This window comes from Lactuca sativa, chromosome 4 (assembly GCF_002870075.4).
Source record: "Lactuca sativa cultivar Salinas chromosome 4, Lsat_Salinas_v11, whole genome shotgun sequence".
NCBI classification, from domain to species: Eukaryota; Viridiplantae; Streptophyta; class Magnoliopsida; order Asterales; family Asteraceae; genus Lactuca; species Lactuca sativa.
The window spans coordinates 125,470,648-125,497,232 of NC_056626.2; the positions used below are offsets into that span (position 1 = coordinate 125,470,648).

General features: G+C 38.5%; 2 protein-coding genes across 3 annotated transcripts; one reads left to right on the forward strand and one right to left on the reverse strand.

Moving 5' to 3' along the window:
- Positions 1 to 12,901: 12,901 nt before the first annotated feature.
- LOC111877905 (uncharacterized) lies at positions 12,902 to 13,351 on the reverse strand. Its single transcript, XM_023874408.1, has one exon. The coding sequence runs from the start codon at positions 13,349 to 13,351 to the stop codon at positions 12,902 to 12,904; it is 450 nt and encodes a 149-aa protein (XP_023730176.1).
- Positions 13,352 to 21,203: 7,852 nt separating this feature from the next.
- On the forward strand, positions 21,204 to 25,366 carry LOC111877936 (calmodulin-binding protein 60 A). 2 transcript variants are annotated; one of them, XM_023874439.3, is made up of 7 exons: positions 21,204 to 21,588; positions 21,981 to 22,047; positions 22,453 to 22,505; positions 22,602 to 23,092; positions 23,997 to 24,157; positions 24,232 to 24,438; positions 24,515 to 25,366. In XM_023874439.3, exons 1-7 carry the CDS (start codon positions 21,497 to 21,499, stop codon positions 25,097 to 25,099), a joined length of 1,656 nt encoding a protein of 551 aa, XP_023730207.1. In that variant the 5' UTR covers positions 21,204 to 21,496; the 3' UTR covers positions 25,100 to 25,366. The 2 variants fall into 2 exon arrangements, with proteins under 2 accessions (XP_023730207.1, XP_023730209.1); XM_023874441.3 differs by having other exon boundaries at positions 21,573 to 21,588; positions 21,981 to 22,051.
- Positions 25,367 to 26,585: the final 1,219 nt, after the last annotated feature.

Sequence of the window (26,585 nt, forward strand, 5' to 3'; positions counted from 1 at the left end):
TTGGATTAACTTTTGGAGAAGAAAAGGCTAAAAAACCATAAGTCACCAAAAGTCACAAATTCGGATTCTTAAAACCATAATTTTTTCTTCTTGCCAAAAAGTCATTCTAAAAAATCTTTTATAATTGTCAAACAACTTTTCATACTTTTAGCTTTTTGAAAAAGTTAAAAGTCCAAAAAATCATTTTAAAAGTTTTCTCAAACACCCTCTTAGACCAAAATATGTCGCATAAACACAATTATTAAGAGTAATGATTTTGTACCGTTTGGGGATGATTTGGACCATTTTTTTTAAAATTATATGGGCTGGGATTTCCGATCCAAAATAACTTGTTAACAAAACAGATTGATAATATGACATCATGTTGAACCCATCAATTTTTTTTGAACCAGACTTGTTAAATAAACGGGTAGAACCTACGTTGATCCATTTAGTTTCGAAACCATAAATAGAAAAAGATTACATCTACATAAATAAGTTACAACTTTCAATAATTTCCAATAACCGTTCAAGGTTTGAAAAAAAAAATATAGGTACATATACAAATCAATTGTTCAATTAATGTTGGAATGTGTAAGTTCCAAGCAACTTGACTTTCACTCTTATCAACTTCGCTTTCACTTCGTATTTTCTTCTGGATTCTTTGTTATGGTGGCTCCACATTGCTCCTCAAGTTGAGGTTCAATTTTCGCTATTAAAATAGATTAATTAATGTAACTTATTAATTATAGCAAATACATAGTTATTTGTGGTATTTTGAAATATATAAATAAAAAGTTAAAACAAAACATTCACCAAAGACCCACCTATCATACATATAATATCTTCAATTGTAGAAAGCAGATTCAAATATCATTATTGAGATTGGGACAACTAAGATGTCCATAACTATCCAAGCAAGAGCTGGATATCGAATTTCTTGAGTTCTTCAATTGTCCAAGTTGTTCAAATTGTTCACTTGAGACATACGATTCTCCTCTGAATAACATTTAAAATCAGATTGCACGGCTTGAAATGTCATCATAGTCGAAAAGTTATCCAAGTCCTAAAATTAAAACATTAATACATGCAGATTGCATCATCAATACATTGGATTAAATGATACTAAAGGATCATATACATATAGATTATAAACTTACACTTTGGATACATCATATTACTTAATAGAAATCAATGATTATAACATATGGTGATCGGGTGACTTTGAGACTATCGAACTAATTAAGGGTTGAGGGTCAAAGGAATGAGTACCTAACTAGTGAGGGGTAAATGGTGACCCGTCGACTCGATGAGGGGCTGGGTTCCGAGAGAAACAAGTATTATAGTTTTATAGAGTGACTTGTGAGACTATTGTTGTCGCAAATTTAATCCAAGATTATGGTTTTCTTTTAATTTATTAAATTTAAAATAATTATATATTGATATTAAATTGGATATAAAACAAATTTAAATGTCATGTATAAACAGATTGATGTGTGGAGTGTGGACATCATGTAGAAAATTTGAATACTTACATAACTTATTTAATTAAACACGTTAGGGGTTGTTTGATAGTTTAGGGTCGAATCATCTAAATGAGTCAATGTCTTTAAAGCTTCTAATTGATATCAAACTATATGAATTAGACATAGTCAAACTCAACATCTTATCAAACCCAGTAAAAAAATATAAAACAACTCTTTAACCTTTATCAAATGCATATCATCCATTTCGCTCATTTGTGCTCAATGATTCAAAGTAAAGAGCAAATATTTTTGATTTCGTGTCTAAAAATCCAAAAAGTATAGAATGAAAGCATGTCTAAAATATCTAAATGAAAGTGAAGGGGGTAGTTGAATTCAAAGGGTGAGATATTCTTAAAAGATATACGGAGACAATTGGCTTTATGTCACATGATGCCATGGTTGCATCTTTCAAGCTTCCGTGGTACTTGCCAACTTGCCTACATGGCCGGTGGCCCTCTATGAAACATTGAAACTTAACTTAATTCGCAAAAGATCTTGTGGAAGGTTGTGACCATAACATAAATGACAAAATAGGTGACTTGATCTTGTCGGGTAACTAGACATTAAAATGGACTTGTTCATCAATATCCTTTGGCCATATTTTGAATTCTTAAACAATTAATCAAACTTGACTAAAAAATATACGATCAATATTATAATATATTGTTTTAATAAAATATTTTTTGAGATTATAAATATTTGAATACAATTTATTTAACCTTTGACCCTTTTGTTTTGGTAAAGTTCAATTTATTTTATCAATTTGAGATAAAAAGAAATATTCTCAAACGAGAGGGTAATAAGTGATGTATCAATGTTATTTTGATTGCTTTAAACAATTATGATTTACCTTTTAATTTTTTCTATAAAATAGACGAGACTGAGCTTTACCCTTAGTTTGGTAAGCTTCTAAAAGTCTTGTGTTTTTTCTTAAATGGCAAGGTGTTTGGATCATGCCTACCAATTTGTTAGGCACATTACAATAACATTCTACCAAACCCTTACGTGTTTACATTAGTCGTTTTCTAATCTAATGCCTATTTAAAGACTCTAAAGTCTAATCCAAATATAAAAACATGTTTTTTAGTGTTCATTCATATACAGAGGTGGTAGGGATTTGATAAGGGTGTTACTATATGTATCCATGACTCAAATAAAAATCAAACACATACACACTTACCCACTCACAAAATGTGGGTACACCAAACTATTTGGAAGGAAAGGATATATATAAAATAAACTTTTGATAATGGTAAATAAATGAACACAAATATAAATTAAAGGCGAAGTGGTGGTTCCTAGAGTATTAACGACATATAATTAGTAGCATCAAATAGAATGATCAAATTCATAATGAAGTAGGCCAAAAAGACTATATCAGCAATTTTGAAAATGACTCAAGTGTAAACAAAGAAATCAGTAAACCATAAGGACCAAATGTGTAATTTTCTTTTTTCTTTATTTTAGAGTAAATTACTGAGAAATTTTCCATGTGGTTTGAGGAAAATTGCAGGTTTGATCTCTAATCTTTTTATGCACTTGGACCATCTTCTATGTTTGTTTTGTTACACATTTGATACCTACATCCGTTAGTCATCAAATGTGCTTGTTAGTAAGCATCACGTGCCAATGATAAAATTGTCTAAATAGTTGAAAAACTTGTAGCGTCTATTTCATGTAGCACACATACACACACATTCTCTCTCTCTCTCTCTCTCTCTCTCTCTCTCACACACACACACACACACACACACACACTTCTTTCTTTTCTCTGCAACCAATCGATCAAGAAAAGCCATAATGATAAATATATGTAATTGTGGCCATCCAAGTATATTACGAATGTCGGGGACCAAAAGCAACCAAATAAGACCCTTTTATGCTTTGTACAAATAATATAATATTTTTAGCCTTTTCACCCTCTATACCATAACCAACAAATTTAGAAAAAATTAGATATGAAATTGTGAGTCTATTGGTTGGGTTGAAGAAGAGACATCTAATTATGCAAGAAGTAGCATCCCTGGTATGTTGAGGTCAATGAAGAAGCTTGAAGACTATAATCAAAACTTGACGATGTTGATACCGCTTGGTTGGGTTTCTTTGTAGGGATTCTGATGTACAAGCTATAGACGAATGAAATTCCACTATAACCATTATAGTGTTTTTTTAATGGCATTAGAAGTTTATGTAATGGAAATGTTTTTTGTGTAATGGTACGATAATGACAATAGTTTCTTGTGCAATAGAAACTGTGTTGTGAATGATTATTAAGAACTTAAAAGTGCATATATTAAGAAGTTACTAATTTAGTAAGTAGTTAAATGTTGTAACATTCAAAGTTTTGGAAAGTTTCTCTTTAAGTCCCCAATGAAAATTTCTTTCGAATCGGTCCCTTGCTTAGTACGCGGGGCATACTCATTGGGTACGCTTAGAGTACTATCCATAATTTGGTCGCGATACTTAACCACGTACGTTGGGCGTATGTGAGTCTTACCGGATCTAAGTTTTGGACGTTGGGTCTTACCGAATTAAGACATGGAAGTGAGAATGGGTTGGTAGACCAGTATGCCATGCGTACAATATGCGTACTGGGTCAACGCCTCGATCCTTGGTCAACACCAGCATACGTTGGGCGTACAAGCCAAGTACGTCGCACATACGCAGTCAGTGGGCCTAGAAGGTTCTTGGGCTCGTTTGGTGTTGGGCTTTGGACTTGAGTAAGTTAAGCCTCGAGCCCACTTAATTGTAGCAAGTTATTTTTGGGCCTACAACCATGTTTGGGGTTCTTGGGCCATATTGGGCCTTAAAGGCCCTATAGTGGGCTTGGATGCCATTTTGGGTTTTTATGGATTTGGGTCTTAGAGGAAAAGAGGTTCAATAAGGCAAAGATAAATAAGCCCTTTTGTCTTAAGTCAATAATTGGGGTTTTGGACCTTTAGGTTAGAATGTGACGTAATTTCTAATTAGGTTTTTATGCTTGTACGATAGGGAGAGGAGTTCGCGAGTCATCCGCTGAGTGCGATTTGATACCCACAGCCTGAGGTGAGTCTTCCTTCGCAGTAGTCGTGGGTTGAAGGCACCAAGGCCGACCCACTAGTTTATGTTATAGTATGATGATTGTCTTTGTGATAATTGCCAGTTATGTATGTATTTGCTTGATGACTCTGTGATTTCTATTATGATATTGTATGGTAGCAGTATGGGGTGAAATAGACCTGGTATCCGGTTGAAATAGACTGAAGGGGATTGCAAGCACCCAGATATGTTTGATAGTATCCAGTTTAGATAGACCGAATGGGTAGGCAAGCACATAGATATGCTTGGCAGTATCCGATTGAAATAGACCAAAGGGGTAGGCCGACACCCATATATGTTTGGCAATATGTTTGTTTAGTATGTGGTATTTTTGGGGGAAACTCACTAAGCTTTGTGCTTACAGTTTTCAGTTTCTGTTTCGGGTACTTCCAGTTCAAAGGGGAAGGGCCTAGCTTGATCACACCGCATCACTCTATGTTTTTTCGCACTTAGTGACTTTGGGATTTGTACTCTGATAACATGTTACAATATGAATCTTTCGAATATTTTGATATCATTTTCTTATGAATCGAATGAATTTAAAAACAAAATTTTATCTGTATTTCTGGGGACGTTACAAGTTGGTATCAGAGCCTTAGTTTGAGGGATTCGAGCATACTCTTGGGTGTGTCTGGACTCAAATCGAGGGTTTGGTAGGGTTTTTTTTCACAAATAGAAACATTTAAATTTAAGGATTTTTATAAAAGACAAGAGGTGTAATGCGTGCAATCAGCCGAGCTCAAGTATGTTTTCCCAAAATACCCATACAAGTTATATGTTTTATGTTATGATATTAGAATTGCATTCTAGATTAGGGGCTAAGGATTTGCTCAGGATGCATGATAGAATGCTAGGAGAGATGCCTTTATGTGCATATCTGTATGAGCTTTTAGATTTGCATGCTAGTCAGACTAGCTACTTGTTAGGATGACATGTATAAGGTATGTTTTGAGTTGAATTGTCTGATGCTTGAATGTTGCATGCTTTGTGCTTTAGGAAGTTCTGTTGGTACTACCTAACTATTGGATGAATGCATTGGGTTACATATAATTGCGATTGGATAATTTTAGAAGGATAGGTTTAACTCTATGTCATAGCTCTTGTTTAAGTCCAACCGTTGTAGGGTGGGACCTTTCATTCGAAGAATTATCTGGTACTAGGAGTATATAATTGTATTCATACAATAGTTAGGTAGTACTTATAGAAGTTCCTTCTACAACTGATAGCTAAGAGGGGTGAGGAAGGGAGTCTTAGGGAGTCCCTATGAGATGTTTGGTGCGTAGGATGCCTTATAGTTTGAGAACGTATTAGTTGGTAAGAGTGTAACACCCATAAAATTCGAGCCAAATTAAAACATTTTATCTCATTCAAAAACCACTAAGTTCATACATCTTGTTTTCAAAATAGTTTAAACATCAGAGTATCTCCCAAAACCATATCACATAAATCATAAAACATGAGGAGCGGTACGATCATGCCTTCGCCTTGCCATGATCTCCTGAAGTACCTGAAACAATACACTGAACTGTAAGCCCGGAATCTTAGTGAGTTACCCCCAAAATACCAACCACACATAAACATACTCATAACATATCACAAATAGAACATCCATGCACATCGGGTCTATTGTGTGACTGGTCCGCCCTTACCGGGCCTTCAGTCCACCTGGTCACCCTCCGAGTCTAGCCATGTACATCGAGTCTACACTGTGATTGGTCCGCCCGCACCGGACCTTCAATCCACCTGGTCCACTCTCTAAGTCTACAGTATGACTGGTCCGCCCACATCAGGCCTTCGTTTGGCCTGGTCCACTCGCTGGGCCTTCGGAATATCCGGTCCGCCCTGGGTATGTTGGCATACAGCACAAAGCAGGACCCGCCTCAACCCAACCCCCGTCAAACAACCATGTGCACATAAAACAATTAATCACATAACAAATCCGTAACCAGACAAACAGTCTAACAGACCACATAGCATATCAACATCCTAACCAGGATTCCGACCTAACCGGTCACTAGCATAACATCACCCTATATACCGGGTACCGACCTTAACCAGTTCAATAACATAACATTACCCTAAATACCGGGTACCAACCTTAACTAGGTCACTAACATAACACCATCCTAAATACCAGGATGCAGATCTAGCAAAGCAATAACATAACAAACAATACCCGAATTTCCATCCGATAAAGGGTCGGCCTTGGTGCCGTAGACCCTGTTGATATAGTGAGGATAACTCATCTGAAATTGCTGACTGAAGATATAAGACCAAGCTGCTCCGACCACCGACACGAACTTCACCACAGAACACTACCAAAGAACCAATTCCATAAATACCAAAATACCCTTGGAAGTCAAACTGGTCAACTCTTGGTCAAAGTCAAAGTCCTCAGTCAAAGTCAACCTTCCTTATTTATTCTACTCGCCGAGTTCTCATTCCCATAAAACTCTCATAACACAACTTAACTCCCCGAGTCACCCCAAGACTCGCCAAGTTCAACGATCTTTGAGTCCCATCCTGTCCGACTCACTGAGTCGCCGACCGACTCACTTAATCCAAGGCTTTAACCAAAAGAGGTTGGGTTCTGCGACCAGACTCACGAGTCCAAGAACAGACTCGCCGAGTCCAAGTCAATCTTCAATAGACTCGCCGAGTTGTTCTTCCAACTCGCCGAGTCTATGCACATGTTCATACAACTCGTCGAGTACACCCATGTAACTTGCCGAGTCTCTCCAGTTCTCAATCCATTCAGAGGATTTTTGAGCCATGCAGGGGCTCCAATCCATAGATCCACCCTTCTACAATCTAACCCTCACATAAAGTTGCAAACTTTACGTGAAACCAAGGAGATATAGGCCCAAAACACACTAGGGCTTGGGTTTATGACAAAGGGGCTTCACCAACAACTCAATGACTGAAACTTTATGACATTTTGGACCATCACAAGTCTAGATCTGAAGTAGCAACCTCAGATCTAAGCCTCTAACTCGAAATAGCTCTTAATCATACCAAAAATGCCCCAAAACTCAAATGATAATAGATCTAGATGCAAAAGAGGGAATGTAACAGCTTATTACCTCCAAGATGTGCCCAAACTGAAGTAGATCCCAGATCTACACAAGCCCCTTGATGCTAGCCTCTAATTTCTCAAGCTCTTTCCACCAAATTCCTCTTCCAAGTTTCAATCTCCTCAACAATGGAGTCTCACACGAAAATTAGGGTTTTTGGAACTCTCAGGGGGATTAGGAGGCTGAGAGAAGGACACAAAGTCCTTTAAATAGGGTGAAACCCTCGGGATTAGGGTTTTCTCTCTTCAGCACCAACTCGTCGAGTCCAAGCCGCTGACTCGGCGAGTTGACCACTTAAAACGCGACAGAATCCCGCTCCGACTCGGCGAGTAAGAGACTTACTCGTCGAGTCCCTTTCCTAAATTTACACTTTAAGTCCTTTAACTTCTTGCTTCCGAACTTGGGATGTTACAAAGAGTGACTTGGAGGAGTCGGGGTAGTCCTTGAGGAGGGTATAAATAAGTGTGGAAGGTAGTGTTGGGTCCGTACTACTGAAAGCACATGGTTTATACCCGATGCTAGGAAGACCACGATGAATCTGGGGAACTCGGGAGTGTGAACCTTCTCGTTTGTATGCTAATTGTTTATGTGGTTATGTTTCAGTATGGTGATGACTCGTCATGGAAAGGGAGGTCCAGGATCTGGATCTGGTTCGAGCATGGGCTCCGAACCAATTGATGAGGGTTTGCGAGAGTTCATTAGATCTGAGATTACGTGAGGCATCCTTGATGCGACTCCTGTGATGTTCGGGTCGATAAAGGAAGGTATCATGGAGTTAATGGAGGATCATCTTCGGATCTTCAGGGTCGATTTGGTTGCTGGCCAGTTGGGGGCCCGCACACTCTCCTTCAAGGATTTCAGGGGACGTGGAGCACCCGATTTCTTTGGGGTGAAGGACCCCATCACAGCCAGGCATTGGATAGCCGACATCGAGTGTGCTTAGATGATGAGCTTCTACCATGAGGGGTCGAAGGTCAGGTTCGCTACAAGATGTTTGAGGGAGAGAGCCCGAGATTGGTGGGAGGAGGTCGACTATGCCTTGGGAGCCCCAACCATTAAGGTCATGACCTTGCCATATTTTATGACCAGGTTCCAAGCAGAGTTTGCACCGGCTGTTGAGGTGAAACAGCTAGCCAAAGAGTTTCTTAATATGAGGCAGACAACTGAGACTGTGGCGGAGATCACCGCCAAGTCGAGAGAGAGGGCATTATTGGTACCCCAGTATGCAACTAATGAGGTGACAAGGAAGACCCGATACCATGATATGCTGAGATATGACATCAGGGAGTTCGTTAGTTTTTCTGCCTAACCGATACTGGGTGATATGATAGCCAGGGGCGGGAGCGAGAGATTGATTTGAAGCACATAGGGAAGAGGAAGGTAGAGCCTGGGTAGGCAGTTGGGGTTTCAGTGAAGAAACCCAAGGGTTCTGACTCTAGTCTGAAGGACTAACAGGGCCAAAACCGCTGTGGAAAATGCGGCAGGGTGCATGACTCTGTTTGCAGAGCGGGTGGTTCGGGCTACTACAAGTGTGGCAACCCATGGAACTTTAGCAAGGATTGTCCTGCTTCTATAACCACTTCAAAGACATCAGACCTAATTTTCTTTCATTGAGATCAGAGGGGCCACAAGAAGGCCAACTGCGCGAGTCTAGCATCAGGAGGACCAATATCAACCCTATGTAACAACAAATGGTTGTGTCAGGTGCGTAACAACCCTTGGGTCTGTATCAACCTTATGTAACAACAAATGGTTGTTCCAGGTCCATATCAACCCCCGGGTTCGTATCAACCCCGAGTCCATAGCCCAAATTGGCTCCATGCATATATCATACAATCACATAAGTAATAGTCACATAATGGCATACATCCTACACATACAAATCAGTGGTCCGACCTTGGTACCTTTGACCCACTATTGTGGTAAGAATACTCATCTCTAACTGAAGATAATTGAATCACACACTCGAGCTGCTGCTAACACGGCTCCTCACACTAAACATAACCCAATAACAATCCTAATTAATAATCAGGATTAATCCATAAACGAATGTATAATTCATCCTTTATCATTCTAAGGGAAAAAGACCTTTTTGCCATTCCCCTTCATGACCCAACTAGACAAGGCCCATAACCCCTAATGGCCCAAGGCCCAAAAATGGCCCGAAAGTGTTTCCTGGTAGTACACCCTACGTACAACATTTGATGCAGAAAGGTTTACGGGGCAAAGATCCAATACGCGCAACATACCTATGGTTACGCTCGGCATATGCATCAGAGATCTAGACCTTCTATTAAGGTCTTAATGCTTTAAGACCTAACGTATAAATTTCATATCTAACTCCAATAATGTGACATCCCCATTTTTACGGCCAGAAAAGACCGATTTTGTTTATGCTTTATAAAAATCAGAGTACCTCTTTTAATATAAATGTTGCGGAATTTGTTCCCAGTAAAACATGATAAATACGTTATCAAAGCACTTCCGAAGAAAAATATTTTTATTCATTTTAAAACATTTGGGATATCATCGTCAATACAGAAACATAAGCATAAATAGAACTTACATTCATTATCACTAGTGATTTATATCTCCTTAATCTCTCAGTGTAATGTGAGTTCATATCAACACCTGTGATATAAATAAACTGAGTGGGTCAGGTTGGGAAACCTGGTGAGTACATAGGGATTTCAATCCCACAATGTTATACCATATATATAGTTTAAAACTCACAAAATATACAATTTCACCATATATATAAACAACTCTTATTCCACCCCGTCGATCCTCACAACGAGACTATCCATACTCTCAGACGTAAGATTAGCCGTTTTACCTCGAATCAGAAATGAACGAATTTACCTAATCCATACTCTCATACTAGGGACGAATGACTAATCCATACTCTCGGATTAATGATGAATGATTATGCCTAATCCATGCTCTCGGACTAAGGACAATAACTATGTCTAATCCATGCTCCCAGATCAATGACATATACTAAGGTTTTATTCTCTGAGTATAATTCACTCATACTCGTAAGAAAACACTACCCAATATCCTCATAATTAATTTAGGTTTACTCTTTATCCTAAATCAGCATATATAATCAGGTATGTTCTTTAACAAGTATCTCAGGCAACATCAAATAATTCGCACATAAACATATATTTAATACTTCAATCGATACTTGTATTAAAATCATGTTCATGAAAGGGACTATGCACTCACTTGAAAAGGTGGTGATTCCAAACACAGACAACGCTTCGCTTCTTAAAAATAATTTCCTTCGACGAAACCTAGTATTATTACCACTAGAGTTTAGTCTATTATTTGTCGAGACTAATTAATAGTCTAGCTATTATTACTATTATATAAGCATTAAAAAATACTTATATAACCCATAATAATAGCCCAAGTACTTATTATAAGTTCCTAATAACGTTACTATAATTAAATAAAAACTATATTAAAAATAGCGTAGGCGTAGCTCACTTACAACGGGTTTTATAGAAAACCGGGCTTTGCTTGAAGCAGCGTTCCCAAGCCGAAAAGCTCTTCTTCTCGGAGCCGTCGAGCACTTTGGGGATTCCGCCTTGTGCTAGGGAGGTTCCCTAGCCTTTTCGGGGGGTTTCGGGGCTAGAGAGAGGTTCTAGAGAGAGAGTAAAGAGAATAAATAATGGGAAATGTGTGAAGAAAATGAGGGTGGGAGAGGTTCTATTTATAGGGTGAAAATGGCTGAACTTGGTGCCACATGTCACCATCTAGTGGCAAGACTTGGGGAGAAAGCAATGGCTAAGATTGTGTCACATCATCCATTTTCGCACAACACACTTCCGACTTCTAAAATCCATAACTTTCACATACAACCTCCGTTTTTGACGTTCTTTATATCCACGCGTAGGTAAAAATAAGATCTACAACTTTCATTTTGACTCCGTCGGCTAATTCTCTACCGATCTTAAATTTAACAGTACGAGGAGATTATATTGTTAAATGTCCGCATAAAATTCATAACTTCTATCTACGGACTTTGTTTTCGTCTGTCTTTTTACCGTTGAGTTCCTATTAATGAGATATTCAATTCTCATTTAGGTCGCGTAGGCCAAAAACCGCTCGAACTAAAATTCGAGTTTCGGGTCGTGCACTGCTATGCCAAATCTTAGAAAATTCATAACTTCCTCATACGAAGTCAGATTTGGGCGTTCTTTTTTTGTATGCTCTCGGTTTAACATATACTACAAATTTTATTTGGATCGATAAGGATAAAAGTCCTTTATCAAAAATTCACTATTTACGTCTCCCGGTGTCGTGCCGGTTTTGCCGTAAAACTTCGACATGCCATAACTTCTTCGTTATAACTCAGATTTCGGCGTTCTTTATATGTACGGAACCCTTGAGACATATTATAAAGCTTGGTTAAGATTATTTATTCCAAATAATATTTTGTCGAAAAGTCGTTTTCGACCCCTATTATCTCTAAATTGACTAGCCCAGATCTACGGGTGTTACAAATAAACGTCTAAATCATAAATTTGTAACTTTATGCCTTTTCATGCCAAAAGGAAGCTAAAAACAAAACCCTAACTTAAATCATCATCTAAACTTCCATAAATCTTGCATGGATGAATACCAAGGACCAACAACGACCAAGCTTGCATTTTTATGACACTATACACCCTAAAACATCTGAAAGGACAACCTAGAAGATCTGGAGTATTCCATACTCACAAAGATCAAGGTTTTAGGAAAAAAAGAGTATAAATCTAAGTTTAAACAAGATCTAGGAAAAAAAGCTCCAAGGTATGAACTTTATACCTTCTGAAGATGCACAAGGATGAGAAGAATTTGGATCCAGAAGCTTGAGAGCAACACCACAACTCCGAAGGTCTTCCTTCACCACCAAGAACACCAAAATGTCACTCTAAAGCTTCAAAAATCACACACAAGGATTAGGGTTTCAAGATGGAGGCTGAAGGTAAGAAAGGGTTTAAGGCCAATAAGTTCTTTAAATTGGGTCCAAATCCTAAAAACTGAGGTTTGTCATATGCTTGCGTACGCCCAACATACACACACGTACACCCAACGTATGTGACGATTTCACGACCATCTTTTAAGGTCCTACACCCGACGTGCCTATCTCGTACATCCAACGTAGGGACCAATTTTGCAATTTTTTAAGGAATAAATGCTAAAAGTGAAAATTACCTGGAACACCGACATTACAAATTTCCCCCACTTGAATCAAACTTCATTGTCGAAGTCCGCTATTGCAAACAAGTCTCGGTAGTGCTCCTTCATCTCATCATTAGGTTCCCACGTCAACTTTGAACCTTTATGTTGTTGCCATTGTACCTTCACTAGGTTCATCACCATGTTGCGCGGAGCCTTGGTCTTCCTGTCGAGAAGCACAATCGGCCTCTCTACATAATTCAGGCGCTCATTGACCTGAATATCATCCAAAGAAATCATCGCCAAATCAACGGCAACACACTTTTGCAGATGAGAGAAATGGAAGGTGTTGTGGATCTGATTGAGCTCATCAGAAAAATCCAACCGGTATGCAACCTTGCCCACCTGGGCGGAAATCCTGATTGGGTCAATAAACTGGGAGCCCAGCTTACCCCGGTTCTGAAATTGGATGACACATTCAGAAGCACCAAGTCCCACACTTGGAACTCGAGGTCCGAACATCTCCGATCTGTATAACTCTTTTGTCGGCTTTACGCAGCTCGCAACCTGCTACACACCTGCTAAATCAACTCAGTAGTCTTAAGCACCACCTCAGTACTCTCCATGACCTGATGCCCTACCTTTCCCTGCAAACCGGAGTCCTGCACCTCCTCTCATACAACATCTCAAAAGGTGGTCGGTCAATACTAGCATGATAACTGTTGTGTAAGAGAACTCGACCAATGGAAGGTAAGTATCACAACTCCCTCCAAAATCTAACACACACACACACCCGAATCATATCTTTGAGCGTCGAAATCGTTGGTTCACTATGTCCATCGGTATGGGGTGGTATGATGTACTGAAATGCAGTTGAGTACCCAACTCCTCATGAAACTTCCTCCAAAACTTGGAGGTGAAGTGAACATATCGGTCCAAAACCATCAAAACCGGCACCTCGTGCTGAACCACCACCTCCCCGATATAAATTTCAGCTAGCATCTCAGCAGAGATGCTCTTGGCAATCGTTATGAAGTGTGCACTCTTAGTCAATCTATCAACAATGACCCATATCGATTCAACTCCACGCACCGTCTAGGGCAATTTCGTGATAAAATCCATGGTGATTTCCTCCCATTTTCCAAATGGGTATGGGTAATGGTTGCATCTTGTCGTGGGGTCTCTGATGTTCGACCTTGACCTTTCGACAAGTCAGGCACCGATCCACAAACCATGTTATCTCCCTTTTCATTCAGGACCATCAATAACTCAACTTCAAATCCCTATACATCTTCGTGGCCCCTGGATGGATCGAAAAACTTTGACTTATGACCCTCTTCTAGAACCGTCTTCCTCACCTCACTAGTAGTTGGAACCCAAACTCTACCACATTAAGTCAACAAACCTCAAGTATCTCTGAAGAATAAAGGAATCTACCCCTTGATCACTCTTCTTTCCAATTCTCCTTTTTCAATCCCTTCACCCGAGCCTCCTTGATCAAATCTAGCAAAGGAGAAATGATAACCATCCTCATACATATATCCTTGATAAGGGAACTCGTAGCATTACGACTCAGAGCACTGGCTACCACATTAGCCTTCATAAGGTTGTACAGGATCTCGCAATCATAATCTTTTACCACATCCAACCACATCCGTTGTAGCATATTCAAGTTCGGTTGATTCATCAAGTATATCAAGCTCTTGTGGCCAGTCTAGATCGTACACCTAACCCTATACAGATAGTGCCTCCAAATCTTGAGAGAAAAACCACAACCCCTACTCCAAATCATGCGTAGGTAATTCGCCTTATGAGGCTTCAACTGCCTCGAAGTGTAAGCAATCACATGACCCCTCTGCATAAGAACAACTCCAGAATATCATTAATAAACACGATCATCGACCGATCCAACATCGGCCTGTATACCCGATTCATGAGATCCATGAATGCTCCTGGCGCGTTGGTAAGCCTAAAAGGCATCACCACAAAATCGTAACGACTGTAACGAGTTCTGAAGGTTGTCTTCTGCACATCCTCATTTCTGACCCTCATATAGTGGTATCATGATCACAGATCAATCTTGGAAAACGAAGATGCACCCTGAAGTTGGTAAAATAAATCATCGATCCTTGGAAGTGGATAACGGTTCTCCACCGTTAACTTATTCAACTCCCGATAGTCAATACACATCCTTTATAAGTTGTCATTCTTCTTCACAAACAGGATCGGTGCTCCTTAAAGTGAACTACTAGGCCGAATAAATCCCTTGTTTAGCAACTCATGAAGTTGCATAGACAACTCATGCATCTCTGGTGGTGCCAAGCGATATGGTGCCTTGGCTATTAGGGTTGCACTAGGAACTAAATCGATCTAGAACTTGACCTGCCTCTTAGGAGGCAATCTTGGAAAATCTTCAAGAAACACATCGGGGAAATCTCGGGAAATGGGCACCTCACTCATCGTCGTCGTGCCCTCAACCCAACTATCTTCCACATAATCCAGAAACCCATAACAACCCTACTGAAGATATTTCTTGGCCCTCTCAGTTGAACAGAGAGTCGGCCAAAGCGAAGCTCCCTCTCTAGGAATAATTTGTTCTTCCCTACTTGGCATTTGAACTCTCGTTAGCTGGCATTCACAATCAATCATGGCCTCATTGGGGCCCAAACAGTCCATCCTGATAATAATCGTCGACCCTCGAAGAGGAATCGACACCAAATCAATAGAGTACTTCACGCTGAACAGGTTCAGGACACACCCACAATGAACCCTTGAAGCACTGATGGAATGATCATCAATAATATCGACCTCCAACAGATAATCTAGAATCCCAAGGGCATCACTAAACTTATTGTTGAGCAAAGAGATATAAAGGATTGGGTAGCACCCAAATCGAACAAAACATGAGCAGTCATACCATTTACTAAGAAATTCCCTATACATGATTAGATATAATATAAACATAAATAAGGAAATAATTAAAGATAAAATGAAATTACATACCGGTAACCACATCTGGTGCTGCTCGAGCCTCTTCAGTAGTCAGCTGAAATGTCTTGCTCTTCACCACAAAAGTCTCTGCCTTGCCCTAGGGGCCATTGGTAATCCTCAAGGTGGCTGGTGCAGGCGTCGCCACTGCCCCTCCTGACAACCTCGAACAATCGGCCTTTTTATGGCCTATCTAGTTGCAGTGAAAACAGATCAATGCACTCCGGGAGCAAACACTACTCATATGGACCGACTGACCACATCTATAACAACCCGAACCCGCTGATCGACATGCCTCACTGTGTTGTAGGCCTGTTGAAAATACCCAATACCCAATTACCTGACCCGACCTGCTTTGAATTCGGGTAGATCGGGTCGGGTAAATCGGGTTTGAAAATTCGGGTAATCGATCAACCCAATATTTAAATAGGTCGGGTATTGGGTAGGTTTAAAAAAATTCGGGTATAACCGAATACCCGATTTAGAAAAAAAAAACTAATTAATACATTAGTTATAATAACTATTAAAGTTGTATCATTATTTTACATAATTAGTGTTCCTTATAGTTTAAATCAAATGTTATATGACTTCATTATTTGAACGGTATATAATAAATACAAAAGAAATTGTTAAAAATGAAATGAATTTTTGAAAAAATGTTACAACAAATATAATGAAAATGAATAAGATGTTAGATTCCTCTTCACTTTCTTTGTGCACTATGGATCTGTTTCTGTTTTTCAACTATGCACATGTTTGTTTTTTGTCGTTTCTTCTTTGTGAATTGAAATATAGCTGTATAATTGGTCCCTGCAATTTAGATAACATAATAAATTTTTTTATGTATAACTTTTATGTACTCACCTTTTGCATTAAATCATGTAACATGTTTGGTTAATCCAAATGTGATCAAACATTGATCATGTACTTCATAAACTGTTTTTTTTTATCAAAATTTGAAATGGAATGCAAAACTCACATAACATATTATAATGACTTGTATTGTTATCGTATGTGTACATGTTAATTGTATGAAATATTTTGTTATCCAATTTTTTATTAAAGCAACCGAAATGCAAAAACGAATTAAAAAAATCAATAAGTGACACTTAAGTAATTTTTGGGTATACCCGAAAATACCCGAATCGATCTAAAACCCGAATACCCGAAACCCGAGAACCTGAATTACAATATACGTCGGGTATAGGGTATTATTATTTAAGGAAATAATCGAAGTACCCGAAACCCAAATTTTTTACCCAATCCACACCCCTACTGTGCTGCTTGCCGTACTTTCCGCAACGACCATGACCCTACTGGCCCTTAGATAGTGACTCAAAAGTCTTGGGCCTCTTAGCCTGGCCCACAACAATCTGCACCTGCTCTGGTTTACACTTCGTTCGAAGCTCCAAATCAATCTCCCACTCACGAGCCCTCTCAATCATATCATTCAGGGTCTTGCACCCTGAAAAGCTCATGAACTCCCTGATGTCATCCCTCAACATGTCATGATATCTCATCTTCTTTATCTCCTCATCTGCAACATACTGCGGATCCAAAAGAGCCCTCTCACGGAACTTGGCGGTGATTTCCACCAAAGTCTCAATAGTATGACAAAGGTCCTGAAACTCCCTCGCCAGCTGCTGCACCTCGATCAGCAGTGAAAACTCCCTCTGGAACCTCATAACAAACTCATCCTAAGTCATGGATGCCACCATTGCAGTCCACACGGCTCGACCGACCTCATCCCACCAATCATGTGCTCGATCCCTCAGCAGGCAAGATGGAAACCCTACCTTTTCCCCTTCCAGGAAAAACTCGTTCGCTGAGCATTCTCTATGTTATGATCCAATGTCAGCTAACGATGAGGTCCTTAGCCTCGAAGAACTTTGGAGCTCAATAATCCTTGAACTCTCAGAATGAGGAAGTTTGTGCTCCTAACTGACCCATATCAATCTCGACTCGAAAAGACCCTTATCCGCTCATCCATACGCTCCATAACCCCCTCCTTGATGGTACCAAACATCACAGGAGTAGCATCCATGATGCTGCGAGTGACCTCGGTCGTAATGAACTCGCGTAACATCTCATCAATTGGTTCTATTCCCAATCCAGAACCAGAGCAAAAACCTCATCCTCAAGTGATCAACACCATACTCAAACTGAAATACAAACATATAAATGATCAACATAAAACTATAGGGAACTTTTACTATATAGGTCTTCTTAGAATCCTCGTGTTCATATTTGTCTCAAGTACAAATCTTGTGCTTTCAGTAGTACAGACCCAATACTACCTTCCACACCTATCCGTACCCTCCTCAAGAGTCGTCCTGATTCCTCTAAGTCACCACACTAAATCTATATACCAACCCTATGCTATACAACATACAAAATCTACTATGACACTACCTAGACTCTCGTAGGTATTCTCAATCTAACCGCCTCTACCGTAAAAAAATCTCAATCAACACTGCCGGTTGCATTATGCATGCAAGTTATACACAAAATGGGATCACATAGACTGTCAAATGATGATTCTACCCTAAGTCCACAACCAAACAATGAACATGAAATGAGGCTAAATCGATCATTATAGGGCTATATGATCCTAACCGTATACAACTTTAAAAGCATACAATTAGCAATTAACTGAGCCAATATCAATTCCAAGTAATACATGACATCCAATTCACATAGGCTATAAGACATCACACAAATCAAGCAATTCTATCATACGATTCTTAAGGGTATCCTTATCCCCATGCTAGCATACAATGCAGATATCAAATATGCTAATCATAACACATAAGTATGAATATTTTGGGAATTACTTACTTGAGCTCGGCTGATTGCACGCATCACACCCCCTTTTACTTGGTGAAATCTTTTTATAAATTAAAATTTTCTTTTGAAAAGATTATCATTTCCTCAGTTTGATTTATGACACACCCGAAAGTGTCCGAATCCCTCAAACCAAGACTCTGATACAAACTTGTAACGACCCAAAATCCATAAGTAAAAATTTCATTTTTCAATTCATCGATCCAAACATAACATGTCTCGAAAACATCCAAAATACAAACCATCACAAAATATCAGAGTAACAAAGATCATAAAATGCGGAAATCATGAGGGGAGGATGTTGTGCCATCACGTCGGACCCTTCCCTTTTGTACTCGAATAACCTAAAACCAAAAACATATTTGTAAGCACAAAGCTTAGTAAGCTTCCCCAAAAATACCACATACACCATACACATAAATATAACAACACGTGGCTGTATCAGGTCCGTAACAACGCTCGGGTCTGTATCAACCCTATGTAACGAAAAACGGATGTGTTGGGTCCATATCAACCCCGAGTCTGTATCAACCTGGAGTCCATAACGAATCTGAGCGTAAATTGGCTCCATGGAATATATATCATACAATCACATAAGTAATAGTCACATAATGGCATACATCCTACACACACAAATCAGTGGGCCAACCTTGGTGCCTTCGATCCACTAGTGTGGTAAGAAGACTCACATCTAACTGAAGATAACTGAATTGCATGCTCGAGCTGCTGCTAACACGACTCCTCACACTAAACATAACCTAATAACAATCCTAATTCATAATCAATATTAATCCATAAACGAAAGTCTAATTCGTCCTTTATCAATCTATGGGCAAAAGACCATTTTCCCTTCCCATTTATGACCTAACTAGACAAGGCCCCCAACTCCTAATGGCCCAAGGCCCAAAAATGGCCCAAAAGTGTTTCCTGGTAGTACCCCTTGCGTACTACCCATTACATCCCGCATACAACATTTGATGCAGAAAGGTTTACAGGGAAAAGATCCAGTACGTGCAACGTACCCATGGTTACGCCCGACGTACGCATCAGAGATCTAGACCTTCTGTTAAGGTCTCAATGCTTTAAGACCTAATGTCCAAACTTCAGATCTAACTCTAATAAACGTCCAAAATCATAAATTTGTAACCTTTATGCCTTTGCATGGCAAAAGGAAGCCAAAACCCTAACGTAAATCATCATCTAAACTTCCATAACTCTTGCATGGATGAATACCAAGGACCAAGCTTGCATTTTTATGACTCCATACACCCTAAAACGTTTGAAAGGACAACTTAAAAGCTTCGGAGTATTCCATACTCACAAAAATCAAGGTTTTGGAACAAAACGAGTATAAATCTAAGCTTAAACAAGATCTAGCAAAGAAAGCTCTAGGGTATGAACTTTATACCTTTTGAAGATGCACAAAGATGAGAAGAATCTATATCCAAAAGCTTGAGAGCAACACCACAACTCCAAAGGTCTTCCTTCACCACCAAGAACACCAAAATGTCACTCTAAAGCTTCAAAACTCACATACAAAGATTAGGGCTTTGAGATGGAGGTTGAAGGTAAGAAATGGTTTAAGGCCAATAAGTTATTTAAATAGGGTCCAAACCCTAAAAATTAGGGTTTGTCCTTTGCTTGCACACGCCCAATGTACTTGAGGGATTTCGTGACCATCTTTTAAGGTCCAACGTCTGACGTGCCTATCTCGTACACCCAACGTAGGGACTAATTTTGCAATCTTTTTAAGGAATAAATGCTAAAAATGAAAATTACCTGGAACACTGGCGTTACAAATATCTAGAATTGAACCATCAATTCTAGTATTAAAAATAATCTTTGATTGGAATACACACAAACCGAATTTGAACTATCAATTTCAGACACTTGTAGACCACCATGACATTAATTATGAGTTGTTTTAGCACACCTTTCCGTTGAATGACCATACAATGTGTATATGTATACAATGAAACGATGCCATAACTACTTCCTTCTACAAGTTTATATCCAATGACCAAGGAAAAAAAGAAAACAACAAGAATGAGGCGTTTGTATTCCTTTCAGGAAAATGTATATAATCAATTACTTAAGTCTCACATGCAATATCTAAAGCAGTATCTAGAACATAACATGTATATTAAGGGTAATATGTTCATTTATAGAGTTTTTACTAACTATAACTAACATAATCAAATAAAATGACCAAATCCATAATAAAAATCGACCAAAATGACTATATCTATAATATTAGAATTCACGTCACATTAAAACCATAAGGACCAAATTTGTAATTTTCTATTTTATACTATATTTTATGAACTTATAATATAGATTCATTTTTAAACAATATTTTCTAAAATATATTCTTAACAATAAAAAAATCAAAATCCAAAATAAAAAACCAAGTCGGATTCCCGCCTTTGCACAACTCTAGAAGCGCGTCCATGGCATCACTCCGTGGGACCATTCTTTGGAACGCGGTTTGGTGGGTCCCTTTCTATTCGTCCACATTCTCCATATCTCTATTTTCTGTGACACATAATTTCTGATGTCTGAATTCCGTTCTCTCCTTCCGTCACCGCTACCCTCCACCAGACACCGATGCACAAACCCCGATATCGTCAGAAAAGCTTTAAAGTTTAAAGTTTCAGTTGTTGGTGAATCTGATCTGACACTGTATGTTGGCTATCTTGTCGTTTGATCCGCCTCATCGTCATCCATTATTTTGTTTATGGTGATCACCAGCAACGTTTCCACTACTACTGAGTTCTATTATTTAAGAATTTTTTCCGAAGTACTAGGCATCATCGCCGGTGGCACACAAAAATTATGTCTCAGAAGAAGCCCTCACCTCCTCAGGAGCAGCCTTCCGCCTCGTCTTCTGACGTCGGTGGCCGTCGTAAACGTCCTTCTTTCAGAAAGTAAGTCGGTTAATTTTCTCGTTTGTATTTTTTATTTTCCTCTTCCTTTTCTATTTGATGCCTGTAGGTTGATTGATTTGAGCAGAATTTAGGAATAAAGTGTCCGATTTTTTAGTAGAATTTATTAGTGACTAGATTGCTTGTCAAAATTGTTTTATGTTAGTGTGTGATTGACTACTTTTTATCCAATTTTTCTTCCATCTGATGACCGATGATATGCTAAGTTGACTGATTTCAGCAGAATTTAGGAGTAACTTATGCTGCTTGTTAAATTGTATTTTGATAGTGCTTGATGAGGAAACTTTTCATATAAACTGATTATCAATTTTGCATGAGAATTGTTTTTCTTATTTTAACAAAGACTGTTTTACCTTTCTGTTTTTGATATACAGTGTGGTGCTTGAGGTGATGAATTTCAGAAAATTCAGCAAGTACATGGAGCCCTTAATCCGCAAAGTTGTATGTAATTATTTTTGTTCCCTCATTTTTTTATTAATCCTGTTTCTGGGGCTTATAATGGATTTCTGAGATTTTACATTTAAGATTACTATACTTGAAAGAAATCAAATAAATACTACAAGTTGTTAAAAGAACAGTTATTTGTTATTAACTTGATGTATGTTGTAATTTAAAGTGAACCTCACACATAATTCCTGTTTGATATAGATTTAATTGATCTTATTCGGGTGGTATTCTTAAGAGAGGATGATAGAAGTTCAACTCCATTTTTCATTTTTTTTAATTAGATGCAAACACCCTCATTATATATTTACAGTAAATAAAAATATTTATATATAAACAAAATATAAAAGTTATTCACTTTGACAGATAGTAATAGTTTTGTTGATGATATTGAGTTTGTAGGTGAAAGAGGAAGTGGAATCAGCAATGGAAAAACATATGGCTGCCATGAACTGGTAAGGTGTATGATTCTGCTTGATAGATAGACACATTATTTTCCTAACACAGTTTATAATAACCATGGTTAAAGCCTCTGTATGGTGTCTCCATAGGGATATCGAGAACAAAAAAGACTCTTTTGCCCCTAGAAGGCTACAACTACAGTTCCTAAGTAATCTATCTCTCCCAGTTTTCACTGGAACCCGAATCGAAGGAGGAGACTGTAATACCTTAAAAGTAGCCTTGATTGATGCATGCACTGGAAAAACAGTTCCAAGTGGAATCGGGTCATCAGCAACAGTGGAAATAGTGGTTCTTGAGGGAGATTTTGATAGCATTGAAGGAGACAATTGGACAGTTGATGAGTTTAATAGTAATATTGTTAGAGAGAGACAAGGGAAGAAATCACTTCTTTTGGGTAATGTGCGTTTGAAACTTGAACAAGGTATTGGTCTTGTGGGTGATCTTTCTTTTACTGATAATTCAAGCTGGACAAGGAGTCGAAAATTTAGACTTGGAGCACGTGTTTTGGATAATTGTGATGGTGATAGAGTCAGAGAAGCAAAGTCGGAATCATTTGTTGTCAGGGATCATCGTGGTGAATGTGAGTTTTTACTATTTTGCCCTTTACCTTTCTGTTTCTTATTGCTTTTGATTATAATCATTTTAACAGACCCCATTACAACACCCCACCTTGTAAAATGACACTATTTTGTCATGTAGATTTGGGCTCAAATGTAAAAGTAAGGGCAAAATAGTCATTTTTACATGTGGTTAATGGTTTAAAAGAAATAGTGTTCACTTTGGGGATGAAAAGGGGGATAAAATACATTTTAGGGACGAAAAATGTTAAAAAACAAAAAAAAGGACCATATACATAAAACAACACAACCACAGGGATTAAAGGTGTAATTTACTCTAAGTCTTATCTTGTTTATCCAACTGCTTAAATAAAATTGTCAGGGATGATCGTGGTGAATGTGAGTTTTTACTATTTTGCCCTCGTTCCCATGTAAAATGACTATATGCTCTTTACCTTTACATTTCTTATTGATTTTGATTATAATCATATTAATAGAAAACATTACAACACCTCCCCATCTCCCTCCCGATCGTCCGTTGATCTCAAGTAAAATGACTATTTTGTCCTTGCCTTCACATTTATTATTGATCTTGATTATAATTATATATATAGGGCCCACTTCCATACACCACCTTCACCCTCCTCTTCTGTAAAATGACTATTTTGTAAATGGGCTCAGTTAAAATTGTAAAAGTAAAGGGCAAAATAGTCAGTTTTACATGGGGTTAATGGTTTAAAAGAAATGGTGTCCACTTCCAGGGATGAAAAGGGGGGATACAATACTTTTTCGGGATGAAAAATGTTAAAAATCAAAAAAATGGACTATATACATAAAACAACTTAACCACAGGGACTAAAAGTGTAATTTACCTCCAACTATCTAAGTAAATTCCAATACAAGGTTTTCTTTTTATTTGGTTGATAGTGTACAAGAAGCATCACCCACCATATCTATCTGATGAAGTATGGAGACTTGAAAAAATTGGGAAAGAGGGAGCCTTCCACAAGCGGTTAAATAAAGATTCCATCAAAACAGTAAAAGATTTTTTGGCTCTCTCCTATCTCGACCCAAAACGCCTTCGAAAAGTAAGATTTTCATCTCCTTCTTTTCTATTTAACTTTTATAAAAATTCAATTTATATATAAAAATCCATCCGCAGATCCTTGGGTCGGGTATGTCTACCAAAATGTGGGAAACAACTGTTGAACATGCTAAGAGCTGTGTGGTTGATGATAAAAAGCTGTATTTATACTGCCCTCGATCTCTAAACAGAAATGGTGTTGTGTTTAATGTTGTGGGTCAAGTACTTGGACTTCTTTCAGACTCAAAGTATGTTGCCATTGAGAAGCTTTCTGAAGTTGAACAGGTCAGCTTCTGATATCTTTTAAAATCATTTTAAAATAAATTTAAAAAAATCGGTTAATCATTTTTCGACATTTCAGGCGGAAGCGCATAAATTGGTGATATCTGCGTTTCAACATCCGGAAAAAATCGTCCCCTATGATGATGAAGCCTCTCTTAGAACGGGCACTTGTTCTATCTCTGAAGATATTTACCCTTCAAACACCAAAATGATAACAACAAGAGACCCTGAATTCAGCAAAATTACAACTCCACATAAAAAAGGCCGATTCGATTACCCACAAATGATCACATCATCTCCAGAAGCTATGACATCGATTTATTCAGTATTGGGTATCGATAGCACAGATGAATACGGGTTACAAAGCATGGAATCTGATGATCTTAGATTCGATCAACCATTGAATTTAGTATCAGATACTTTGATTTGTGATGCGGGGACTTTAAAGAGTCATCATGATGATGATGAGGATATGCAGTATTTTGGTACTTCTTCTTCTTCACAAAAGGTGGACTTGGAGTGTGCGGTTGATGGGTTTTTCTTTCCTCATTCTGCCATTGGTAAAGCTCAAAGGAGATGGAAGATTGTGTCTAGTGTGTTGAAATGGCTCTCGCTCATGTTAGAGATACGCGAGAGAGATATTAAGTACTCGGGCCCACGATGAAAATATGGTTTGTGTAATTGCTGCCCGATTTTGAACATTGTGTGCAGTTTTAGATGGTGAGATGTTGGAAACATGTATTTAGCTGTGTATTTATCCTAGTATCTGTCTGCAAAAGGATTATTCTTTCCGCAACCCTATGAGCTTGGCCTACGTCCTCCCGTGCACCCCATTAGCATCATGTGGGGAAACGAGGTGTATAGTCGGTCACAAAGCCAAATTATGTTTCTGATTTAGACAAAATTGCAATAATGGTCCTTGTGGTATGTATTTTTTTGGGGTTTCAGTCCAAACCTTGACTTTTTTGGATTCATGATCCTTTCGGCCTGGTTTGTAGTAGAAATGGTCCCTTGACTTAACTTCCGTTAAGTTATTGTTAAGTTATTGCTGTTAAACCCCTCATGTGCATCTCACATGAGGGTATATTTGTTTTGTCACATATAAAGGACTATTTTTGCACCTAAAAAAATATAACCTTTTTTTAAAAATAAAAATAAAAATTAATGCCTATTTATTTATTTTAATAATTAAAAAATGAAAAAAGGTCTCTCTCTCTCTCTCTCTCTCTCTCTCTCTCTCTCTCTCTCTCCCCACCCAAAATACAGAAAACCAAACCTGTGATGGTGGGTTGTATTTGAACTTATGAAATCGAAAATCAACTTCAACTAGAGAATCGAACATTCAGCTTCAACCATCAACCAGAAAATCAAGTTCAAAAACCAAAAATCAAGTTCTGAAATTAAAAATCAACCTGGAAGCAAATATTAAAAATCTGGGTTCGAGTGGATCCATGGTTCAATTTGCAAATAGAGACAAATCAAGCTTCGATTTGGAACCTAGGTAAACAGAGAAGAGAAGAAAGAGGAGGGTCATCAGCTCTGATTTTGTTTTGAAAATCTTTGTCTTCGTCACCACCTATTCGCCTGGAAAGCTTGTCTTCTTTAAAGCTTACAGAAGACCCAATTAACATGAGTTAAACTTTGACAATTGGAACTGGAACTCAAAAAAAGGGTTTTTTTTTGTGATCGTGTGCAGGTGAGAAACAAGAAGAAAGAAGATGGGTGGGGTAATTGTGTCGCTAGTCTCCGTGGATGTCGACCCATTGCCTCGACAGCAACTTCGGTAAGGAAAGGTGCAAAAGGGGGAAGATGCGATGAATACCTGAAGGAGGTGGCGAGGCTGCTCCCTGGCGAGTCTCATCGTGGTTTCTTTCTCATCATTGATAGCAACGATTCGGAAGGGAATCAGAGCAGCTGCAGCAACAACGATTGAGGTGGGGTGTTTGGGGTTGTGCTTTTTCGACTGCAGGAAGGTTGCGGAGGTGTTGAACATCGATTGCATTCATCGAAAGGGTTGTAGCTCCTTTTGTTCTCACCGGAAACAACCATCCAAGGGTATGTTTGTTTGTTTAATGCTCAACAGGGGATGATGCTCGACAAGGGATTTTGGGTGATGCTTCTTCAAGTACTCTGCGTTGATACCACTGCTT